Genomic DNA, 11,764 nt, shown 5'->3' on the forward strand with positions numbered 1-11,764 from the left:
GTTGGTTAGACATATATAACCGACACGATAATGACGTAGTATATAAGCTAAGCGAATTTGCTACATTTGTAATTCTGGAAGTGTAAATTCTAATTACGGAATTATAACAATGTGCTATGTTCTATTAACAGCAAAATATGGCATACTATATATTTATATATATATATATTATATTATATATAATATATATAATATATTATATATATTATATATATTATATATATATTATATATATATATATTTATGCCTTTTGTTGTTGTTGTTTCTTTGTTTGTTTGTTCTTTGTTTGTTTGCAACTAAGTATAGTGAAGCACTAGAATACATTTGCTAGAAAGGCTACATGATCTGTATCATGACATTAAAAACAACAACAACAACAACACAGGAATAGTACAAACATAGCCAACCTCTTTGTGCTTATGGGATGAACTAGCTGACCTACTAAAACACCTACACAATCTATGTTTTGTATGATTATATGTACGTATACTTGTATATTTGAAGCCATATCCTTCCTTGGAGTAATGCTGCAGTACACTGATTTGTTTCTTTGATTGAAAACTAAGTAACATGACAATTTGTTGTGGTTTAACCCGGCTGGCAGCTAAACACCACACAGCCGTTCGCTCACCCTCCCCCCTCCCTCTCTGGGATGGGGGGAGAGAAACGGGAAAGTGAAGCCTGTGAGTTGAGATAAAGACAGTTTATTAAGACAGGAAAATAATAATAACAATAATAATAATAATAGTGATAATGGTAATAGTATTAACAATAATAATGTGTAAGAAAACAAGTGATGCACAATGCAATTGCTCACCACCCGCTGACCGATGCCCAGCCTATTCCCGAGCAGCCGGCCCCCCCACCCCGGCCAGCCACCCCTATATATTGTTTAGCATGACGTCAGATGGTATGGAATACCCCTTTGGCCAGTTTGGGTCAGCTGTCCTGGGTCTGTCCCCTCCCAGCTCCTGCTGCACCCCCAGCCTGCTCGCTGGCAGGACAGAGCGAGAAGCCGAAAAGTCCTTGGCCTGGTGTAAACACTGCTCTGCAACAATTAAAACATCAGCATGTTATCAGCGCTCTTCTCATCCTAATCCAAAACATAGCACCCTACCAGCTACTATGAGCTACTTAACTCTGTCCTAACTGGAACCAGGACAGATATCCACCCCTTATTCCATACCATTTATGTCATGCTCAGGTTACACTCTGTCCAATACATTCTAATTAATCACCATTTTCATCTATGATATATAGCAATCATGGTAGTGATGACATACATTATTATATAATAATTAACATACTACAATTCAACTCATGGGCTATTCTCACCCAGTATCAAATCCCCTTGAGGTACACACCGGACCTCCCCATTCTTTTGCATTACCCACCAAGTGCATCCAGGTCCCTGAGCAAAAGCAATTCCACGAATGGGTTTGCCTTTTCCTGAGGCAGGAGTAGCCCAGACTGTTTTACCCAGCATGTTTCTTACGTGCACTACAGGAACTTTATCCCCTTCTACAGTGCGTAACAGGTTTGATTGGGCAGGTCCAGCTCGGTTGGCAGATCCCCTGGTATTGACTAACCAGGTGGCCTTTGCCAAATGTGTATCCCAATTTTTGAATGTCCCAGCACCCATTGCTTTCAGTGTAGTCTTCAACAGTCCATTGTATCGTTCAACTTTTCCAGAGGCTGGTGCATGATAGGGGATGTGATACACCCACTCAATACCATGTTCTTTGGCCCAAGTGTCTATAAGGTTGTTTCGGAAATGAGTCCCGTTGTCTGACTCAATTCTCTCTGGGGTGCCATGTCGCCATAAGACTTGCTTTTCAAGGCCCAGGATAGTGTTCCGGGCGGTGGCATGGGGCACAGGATATGTTTCCAGCCATCCGGTGGTTGCTTCCACCATTGTAAGTACGTGGCGCTTGCCGTTGCGGGTTTGAGGGAGTGTGATGTAATCAATCTGCCAGGCCTCTCCATATTTATATTTCAGCCATCGTCCTCCATACCAAAGAGGTTTTGACCGTTTGGCTTGCTTGATTGCAGCACATGTTTCACAGTCATGAATAACCTGTGCTATAGTGTCCATGGTCAGGTCCACCCCTCGATCACGAGCCCATCTGTAGGTTGCATCTCTACCTTGATGGCCTGAGGTGTCATGGGCCCATCGGGCTATAAATAATTCACCTTTATGTTGCCAGTCCAGGTCCACCTGAGCCACTTCAATCTTAGCAGCCTGATCCACCTGCTGGTTGTTTTGGTGTTCTTCAGTAGCCCGATTCTTGGGCACATGAGCATCTACATGGCGTACCTTTACAACCAGGTTCTCTACCCGGGCAGCAATATCTTGCCACAATGCCGCAGCCCAGATGGGCTTGCCCCTGCGCTGCCAGTTGTTCTGCTTCCATTGCTGTAACCACCCCCACAGGGCATTTGCTACCATCCATGAATCAGTATAGAGATAGAGAACTGGCCACTTTTCTCGTTCAGCAATATCTAAAGCCAGCTGAATGGCTTTTACTTCTGCAAACTGACTCGATTCACCTTCTCCCTCAGCAGCTTCTGCAACTCGTCGTGTAGGACTCCATACAGCAGCTTTCCATCTCCGATGCTTTCCCACAATACGACAGGACCCGTCAGTGAACAAGGCATATTTCTTCTCATTTTCCGGTAGCTTGTTGTACAGGGGGGCTTCTTCAGCACGAACCACCTCCTCCTCTGGTGATATCCCAAAGTATTTGCCTTCTGGCCAGTCCATAATCACCTCCAAGATTCCTGGGCGACTGGGGTTTCCTATTCGAGCCCGCTGAGTAATCAGTGCAACCCACTTGCTCCATGTAGCATCAGTTGCATGATGCGTAGAGGGGACCCTTCCTTTGAACATCCAGCCTAGTACCGGCAGTCGGGGTGCCAGGAGGAGCTGCGCTTCAGTACCGACCACTTCCGAAGCAGATCGAACTCCTTCATATGCTGCCAATATCTCCTTTTCAGTTGGAGTATAGCGGGCTTCAGATCCTCTGTATCCCCGACTCCAAAACCCCAGGGGTCGACCTCGAGTTTCCCCAGGTTCTTTCTGCCAGAGGCTCCAGGTGGGACCATTCTCCCCGGCTGCGGTGTAGAGCACATTCTTTACATCTGGTCCTGTTCGGACTGGCCCGAGGGCTACTGCATGAACTATTTCCTGCTTAATTTGTTCAAAGGCTTGTCGTTGCTCAGGGCCCCATTCAAAAGCATTCTTCTTACGGGTTACTTGGTAGAGCGGGTTTACAATCAGACTGTAATTTGGAATATGCATTCTCCAAAACCCCACGACACCTAGGAAAGTTTGTGTTTCTTTTTTGCTAGTTGGTGGAGACATAGCTGTTATTTTGTTGATCACATCCATTGGGATTTGACGGCGTCCATCTTGCCATTTTATTCCTAAAAACTGGATCTCTCGTGCAGGTCCTTTAACTTTATTCTGTTTTATGGCAAAACCGGCCTTCAGAAGGATTTGGACTATTTTCTTCCCTTTCTCGAAAACTTCTTCTGCAGTGTCACCCCACACAATGATGTCATCGATGTACTGCAGGTGTTCAGGAGCTTCCCCCTGCTCCAGCGCAGACTGGATCAGTCCATGGCAAATGGTAGGGCTGTGTTTCCACCCCTGGGGCAGCCGATTCCAAGTATATTGGACTCCCCTCCAAGTGAAAGCAAACTGTGGCCTGCACTGTGCTGCTAGAGGGATGGAGAAAAATGCATTAGCGATATCAATTGTGGCATACCACTTGGCTGCCTTTGATTCCAGTTCATACTGGAGTTCTAGCATGTCCGGCACTGCAGCACTCAGTGGTGGCGTGACTTCGTTCAGGCCACGACAGTCCACTGTTAGTCTCCACTCACCATTAGACTTTCGCACTGGCCATATGGGACTATTAAAAGGTGAATGAGTCTTGCTGATCACTCCTTGGCTCTCCAGTTGACGAATTAGCTTATGGATGGGACTCAGGGAGTCTCGGTTGGTGCGATATTGCCGCCGGTGCACAGTTGTGGTAGCGATCGGCACTTGCTGTTCTTCAACCCTCAGCAACCCCACAACAGAAGGGTCCTCTGAGAGACCAGGCAAGGTAGACAACTGTTTAATGTCCTCTGTCTCCAAAGCAGCTATGCCAAAAGCCCAGCGGAACCCTTTTGGGTCCTTGAAATATCCTCTTCTAAGATAGTCTATGCCAAGGATGCACGGAGCATCTGGGCCAGTCACAATACGGTGCTTTTGCCACTCATTACCGGTTAGACTCACTTCAGCCTCCAATACAGTTAACTGCTGGGATCCCCCCGTCACACCATAAATACAGATGGGCTCTGGCCCTTTATAGCTTGATGGCATTAGAGTACATTGTGCACCGGTGTCTACCAAAGCCTTATACTTCTGTGCGTCTGACGTGCCAGGCCATCGAATCCACACAGTCCAATAAACTCGATTGTCCCTTTCCTCCCCCTGGCTGGAGGCAGGGCCCCTCTAGTCCTGGTCAGAATCTTCATTTCTGTGTTTAAAGGACTGCCTGCTGGAAGTTGGAGCAGCAAACCTTTCAGAGAACTCCTTTTTCCCAATTGTTTTCCTTTGCAATTCACGTACCCGTGCCTCTAGGGTCGCAGTAGATTTTCCATCCCATTTTCTCATGTCCTCTCCATGGTCACGTAGGTAAAACCACAGGGTGGCGCGGTGTGTGTGCCCACCATATTGTCTTCCTTGCATAGATGAACGTTTACCCCTAATAGCTGAGACACTGGTTTGTACAGGTGGGGAGGAAAATAAACTCTCTTTAAGTTGGTGGATCTCTTCAGAAAGTTTCTCCAAGGTATTCTCTTTTAGCTGGTGAACACTAGTTCGTTCAGGTGAAGGGGAAGATAATCTTTCTTCAAGTTGGTGGATCTTTTCAGAAAGTTTCTCCAAAGCATTCTCTTTTAGCTGGTGGACACTGGTTCGTTCAGGTGAAGGGGAAGATAATCTTTCTTCAAGTTGGTGGATCTTTTCAGAAAGTTTCTCCAAAGCATTCTCTTTTAGCTGGTGGACACTGGTTCGTTCAGGTGAAGGGGAAGATAATCTTTCTTCAAGTTGGTGGATCTTTTCAGAAAGTTTCTCTAAAGCATTCTCTTTTAGCTGGTGGACACTGGTTCGTTCAGGTGGAGGGGAAGATAAATTCTCTTTAAGTTGGTGGACCTCTTCAGAGAGTTTCTCCACAGCTGAGACACAGGCCTTTAGGGAAGAGGAGAGATTTCCTTCGTACTGCCGGAGTATTTTAGTCACTTCATTCACTGTGGGATTCTCCTCCGTTTTCCAGGTTAGTATTGCCAATGAGTTGGCATATGATGATGGGGCACTCCGTACAAACTTCCGCCACATGGGTGGTGTACACTGGACTGCATCTGGATCTGTGGATGTTTGTGCGTCATCTAGGTCCTTATAAATTACTTCCCGTACGGCCAATTCCCTCAGGTACTGAATTCCCTTCTCCATGGTGGTCCATTTGCTTGGTAAACATACAAGTTCTTCCTTGAAGAGATACCTTTCCTTCACAGCTGACAGGAGACGCCTCCAGAGGCTGCGAGATTGTGCTCCATCTCCAATTGCTTTGTCAATGCATGCGTCCCTAGCAAGGGATCCCAGCCGCCTGGCTTCCTTGCCCTCCAATTCCACATAATTGGCTCCCGTGTCCCAGCACCGGAGCAGCCAGGTGACAAGCTGCTCGCCTATACAGCGACCAAAATCTTTTCGCACATCTCGTAGCTCACGCTGGTATAGAGTCCGGGTAATTACTGTTGATTTTCCGACATCCTCATCCTCATCTTCAGTCTCCTGCACCTTTGATGGCTGGTATGGAGTCCGGGTAGTTACTGTTGATTTTTCGCCATCCTCATCCTCATCTTCAGTCTCCTGCACCTTTGATGGCCCAGCCTCGTCTTCACTTCGCCCAGACTTAGCAGAAGACTGTCTGCGTTTTAAACGACCTGAGCCTCTATACCATTTTTTCACCTTGTCTACAGGGGCAACTTGCACTGCTACAGCTCGTTTCTCTGACCCAGCCACAGGGTCTGCCACAGGGGTTGGAATACCCTCTGCGGGGTCAACTTGCACTGCTACAGCTCGTTTCTCTGACCCAGACACAGGGTCTGCCACAGGGCTTGGAATACACTCTGCGGGGTCAACTTGCACTGCTACAGCTCGTTTCTCTGACCCAGACACAGGGTCTGCCACAGGGGTTGGAATACCCTCTGCGGGGTCAACTTGCACTGCTACAGCTCGTTTCTCTGACCCAGCCACAGGAGTGGGAGCAGCTGCACGAGCTGGGGCAGCTGCAGGAGCTGGAGCGGCTGCAGGGGCTGGAGCTGGAGCGGCTGCAGGAGCTGGAGCTGGAGCGGCTGCAGGAGCCGGAACGGCTGCAGGAGCTGGAGCTGGAGCAGCTGCAGGAGCTGGAGCGGCTGCAGGAGCTGGAGCTGGAGTAGCTGCAGGAGCTGGAGCTGGAGCGGCTGCAGGAGCTGGAGCTGGAGTAGCTGCAGGAGCTGGAGCTGGAGCGGCTGCAGGAGCTGGAGCGGCTGCAGGAGCTGGAACTGGAACGGCTGCAGGAGCTGGAGCTGGAATAGCTGCAGGAGCTGGAGCTGGAGTAGCTGCAGGAGCTGGAACTGGAGCGGCTGCAGGAGCTGGAGCGGCTGCAGGAGCTGGAGCTGGAGTAGCTGCAGGAGCTGGAACTGGAGCGGCTGCAGGAGCTGCAGCTGGAGTAGCTGCAGGAGCTGGAACTGGAGCGGCTGCAGGAGCTGCAGCTGGAGTAGCTGCAGGAGCTGGAACTGGAGCGGCTGCAGGAGCTGCAGCTGGAGTAGCTGCAGGAGCTGGAACTGGAGCGGCTGCAGGAGCTGCAGCTGGAGTAGCTGCAGGAGCTGGAACTGGAGCGGCTGCAGGAGCTGCAGCTGGAGTAGCTGCAGGAGCTGGAACTGGAGCGGCTGCAGGAGCTGGAGCTGGAGCGGCTGCAGGAGCTGGAGCTAGGTTGCTAATAACATCAATTGCAGCTCGATAGGCACAAGCCAGACCCCAGCACGCTACAGTGATTTGTGTCACTTTGGAACTGCCAGAGTCATGACACCTTTTTTTCAAGCATTCTGCCAGCTTTTTAGGATTTTGCAGTTGTTCAGGGGTGAATGTCCAAAACACTGGAGGTGACCACTGCTCTAGAAACCTGCCCATATCCTCCCACACTCCCTGCCACTCGCAACTATCCCGCCTCAAGACAGATCTCCGGATGAGATTCCTAAGTAGTTGTTTAACCCTCCACAAAATCTGAAGCGCATTCAGGAGACATAACAACAAGAGCAGGCTGGTCTGAGTATCCCAAGGATATTCAACATCTCGGAGAACCACCGTAACTAACTCGGGGGATAAGAGGGTGGTGGTGAAGGAGAAAGGGAGAGTGAACAGGTAGGGAAACATGTCTTCCCCTGTCCCCTTCACAGATTGGCTCCCTAACGAAAACAGGCAATAGGTGTAATTGCTAATAGTTTCCGAGATATGGGTTCCAAAGTATAGAGTCGACGTCAGTGCTGAGTACAAATACCAGGTTAAAGTCGTGACCAGATATTTCATCATTTCATAAGCCATTGCTACACCGCACAGTACCATAACAATCTTAAACCAGGGCCCGGAAAGGATAAACAGTGCAACAGGGAGCACATACAGAAAGTAACGCACCATAAAACTCAATTTGGAATACAGGTACAGCAGACTGGAGATTAAGGCAATCAACATCGTGACTAGCAACTATTAAGCAGGTCCAATACTTATACCAATTTTAGTTTAACACACTCTGGTCAGATTTGTCGATATCTCAACGCTTCGGGCCCCACGTTGGGCGCCAAAAAGACTGTTGTGGTTTAACCCGGCTGGCAGCTAAACACCACACAGCCGTTCGCTCACCCTCCCCCCTCCCTCTCTGGGATGGGGGGAGAGAAACGGGAAAGTGAAGCCTGTGAGTTGAGATAAAGACAGTTTATTAAGACAGGAAAATAATAATAACAATAATAATAATAATAGTGATAATGGTAATAGTATTAACAATAATAATGTGTAAGAAAACAAGTGATGCACAATGCAATTGCTCACCACCCGCTGACCGATGCCCAGCCTATTCCCGAGCAGCCGGCCCCCCCACCCCGGCCAGCCACCCCTATATATTGTTTAGCATGACGTCAGATGGTATGGAATACCCCTTTGGCCAGTTTGGGTCAGCTGTCCTGGGTCTGTCCCCTCCCAGCTCCTGCTGCACCCCCAGCCTGCTCGCTGGCAGGACAGAGCGAGAAGCCGAAAAAGTCCTTGGCCTGGTGTAAACACTGCTCTGCAACAATTAAAACATCAGCATGTTATCAGCGCTCTTCTCATCCTAATCCAAAACATAGCACCCTACCAGCTACTATGAGCTACTTAACTCTGTCCTAACTGGAACCAGGACACAATTTTAAATGCAAATCTTTTTAACAGTTGCCAAATAAACCTCAGATATCTACCTGCCTCTATAACGTAACAGTAACTTGTCAGTCAGGTTACATTAATATATGCATATCCTTGATATATCCATAGGATAAGATCACCCATCTAGTCGATCAAGGAAAACCAGCTGATGTGATCTTTTTGGATTTCAGTAAAGATTTTGACACAGTTTCCCATAGGATCCTATTGGATAAAATGTCCAGCATACAGCTAGACAAAAACATTACATAGTGGGTGAATAATTGGCTGACAGGCAGGGCTCAACGGGTTATGGTAAATGGGTCCGCATCAGGCTGGCATCCGGTCACCAGTGAGGTCCCTCAAGGCTCCATTTTACGGCCAGCTCTCTTCAGTGTTTTTATAAATGATTTGGATGTAGGACTAGAAGGTGTTCTGAGCAAATTTGCTGATGATACTAAACTTGGAGGAGTTGTTGACTCTATTGAGGGTGGAAAGGCCTTGCAGAGAGATCTGGACAGACTGGAGAGCTGGGCAATCACCAAACACATGAAGTTTAACAAGAGGAAGTGCTGGGTCCTGCACCTGGGACGGGGCAACCCTGGCTATATGTACAGACTGGGTGAAGAGATGCTGGAGAGCAGCCCCGCAGAGGGATCTGTGGGTTTTTGTTGATAGCAAGCTGAATATGAGCCAGCAGTATGCCCTGTTAGCCACTAGGGCCAAGAACCATTTGCTCTGTGCTCTTTGTCATATGGTCTGAATTTTTGGGTAGACCTGTGTGGTGCCAGGAGTTGGACTCAATGATCCTTAGGGGTCCCTTCCAACTTGGGATATTCTATGAATCTATGATTCTATGATCCTTATAGACAAGGATGCCAGTAGTGCTGATTCCTAATTCAGTTGAATTTCTTTTCTATCTTCATTTAGGTTAGGGAAAAAGGGATACTCTTTGTCAATGTGTCCAAGCGTGATCCCTTCCTTATTCTGGGAAAGATCTTGGCAATTAAAATTGACAATTCATATAAATGTATTGTTCAGTAAACGTGACTAGGTACTATTTTCCATCCTTTTATCCTAGTAAGTTTGTGACATAATTTCTTTGCAATAGTAGATGACAGACAAATCTCAGTTCTTAGTGTAAGGGAAATCAGGAATAGAATATGAAGTTATATATGTACATAATAGGATACTGATATCAATCAAATGTTTCTAATGCTTTTATACTGATATCTATCACCAATTCACTTTCGCCATCTAAAAAGAACTTAAGAGGACACGAGAAAACTGTATGTTATCTTACCTTAGTGCCAAATAGGGTTTAGCAGCTCAACACAAACACAGCATTTTAAAGCATTTGCAAGATATTCTCAGAGGATGTTCGAATCTATATGGAAGTATTCATAGTGAATGAATTATCCAGTAGGTCTGAATACTAAAATAAGAAAACAAAGCAGATGAAGGGACTGACAAATATGGGTCTATGTTGCAGACAGGAAACAGTGCCCATATGTCTTTTGATGTAGACTTGATATTTTCCTATGGTTTGAAGAGGTGGCTACTAGCAAGAAGACTGAAATGCCACTTAAGATGGCCACCTTCTGCAAACAGAATTCTGGTATCTTTAACAAATGGCTGACTTAGGTCTGACATCTTATCTACCTTCAGGCATAGAAACAAAAAAAATATTTGTGCTATTTGACAATTTGTAAGTAGTCAGTGAAGAAAGACAGACACTTTCAGTCCTTTTCCCTTTCAGAAGGAATGTTTTTCAACCTTTCTACCTAAATCTAGTTATGTTTACAGTTATCCAGACCATGACAAGTGGCCATTCAGAAAGTAGATTTCTCACTGTTCATTCCCCATAGGTTTAGTAATTTTTACATTTTTTTGTCCGCACATAGGTCTGTTTTCAATGGGAACATTGTAGAGCTTTGGTGCATCTCTCTCTTAACATGCTGTTTGCATTTCACTCTTAGGAATGGAGGGGTTTCAAACAGCTCAGACTGTCCAGTGACCTGACAGACATGCGTTTTATGGTGCAAAGTCTCAAGCCTCTAGGTAATTTTCAGAAAGAGTTACTTCTGTTATCTCATCTTACAAAATGAATCTGTGAAAACTCTCACTACCAAAATGTATCTTAGGCCATTAAGCACAGCAATTTTATTTTCAGATTATGGTTCTGTTTCATACAAACTTTAATCTCATGGCTATAGCTGGATTCAAGAAAGAGAGAGAAATATAAACTCATTCTTTTCTTTCAGCATTTCCTTTCAAATTATTTAGACACTAATCTTCTCAGTAGGCTACATGAGGAAAATCTAAAAATTCCTTTTTCAGAGGGTTATGAAGATTTCTAGTTAAATAATTTAGTATAAAGCCACAATATACAAGGTCCATCTTAGATCTGGCCCTAAACAACTTTTATAAATTAGGTGCAGTTAAGATACTAATCCCAAGAGATCACAACTCCTATAGAATCACAGAGTATTCTATATGTCAATCAGGAAAGCCACTATATAACCAAAATTATACATCTGCACATATCTAGAAATATTTGCCTTAGAAGGCTTGAGGAAGAGCTATTCAACTATTCAAGCATATACAGGATATTGGGAGGGGGAAAAAAATAAAAAGAATTCTGGAAGATTTTGCTTGAGTAAAAAACACAAGACAGTTATGGATTGAATCAATCAATCAATTAATTAAAAAATATATTAAGTGCCTCCATCTTGCATATGCAAGTTATAAATTATTATAATTTTTTACATGGCTCTAATATCATTCCCCAAAATTCATACTCTACATGTTTGTATAAACAGTAGCACCACACTTCTTTCAAGCTACGTCTGCTTTTCATACCACTTGCTCTTCACTTCATACGAAACAGAAAAAATGATGATTCAAGAAGATACTGAAGTTAGAGGCCAAAACACTAAAATTAGATACCAAATTACAGAAGCAGTGTATACACAAATGAAAAAAAGGGAATACATAAAGTAACATGATCACCATGTTTGCTAAAAGTCATTCCAGAGTATCTGTGTTGTTTGAATGGTCCCACTGATGTTAACAAAATTCACTACATTCAGCACATTGCTAGTGATATGCTTAAGTGCATTTCTATTCAAGAAATAGAAGAAAAACACAATGTGATTTCTATCATCAGTCATACCTAATCAGAAAACACATATTCTAGGTATTCTCTATCAGTCAGAAGAATTTGTGAAAGTGTAAAAATAAAATGTTGAATAAATAATTAGAATGGCAGTTTTTTTTTCCTGTTGT

At 45.2% G+C, this 11,764-nt stretch overlaps 1 protein-coding gene and 1 long non-coding RNA gene across 2 annotated transcripts; both read right to left on the reverse strand.

The window, feature by feature from the left end:
- Positions 1 to 577: 577 nt before the first annotated feature.
- Positions 578 to 4,406, reverse strand: LOC308192577 (uncharacterized protein). The gene is made up of 2 exons (XM_080586291.1): positions 922 to 4,406; positions 578 to 681 (listed from the first exon to the last, which is right to left on the reverse strand). Exon 1 carries the CDS (start codon positions 4,370 to 4,372, stop codon positions 1,319 to 1,321), a length of 3,054 nt encoding a protein of 1,017 aa, XP_080442417.1. The 5' UTR covers positions 4,373 to 4,406; the 3' UTR covers positions 578 to 681; positions 922 to 1,318.
- A 2,680-nt stretch (positions 4,407 to 7,086) lies between these two features.
- LOC308191476 lies at positions 7,087 to 8,490 on the reverse strand. Its single transcript, XR_013948024.1, has 2 exons — positions 8,239 to 8,490; positions 7,087 to 7,998 (listed from the first exon to the last, which is right to left on the reverse strand). It is a non-coding gene; the product is annotated as an uncharacterized lncRNA (long non-coding RNA).
- Positions 8,491 to 11,764: the final 3,274 nt, after the last annotated feature.

Source organism: Anser brachyrhynchus (assembly GCF_964034855.1).
Source record: "Anser brachyrhynchus genome assembly, chromosome: 3".
Taxonomy (NCBI): Eukaryota; Metazoa; Chordata; class Aves; order Anseriformes; family Anatidae; genus Anser; species Anser brachyrhynchus.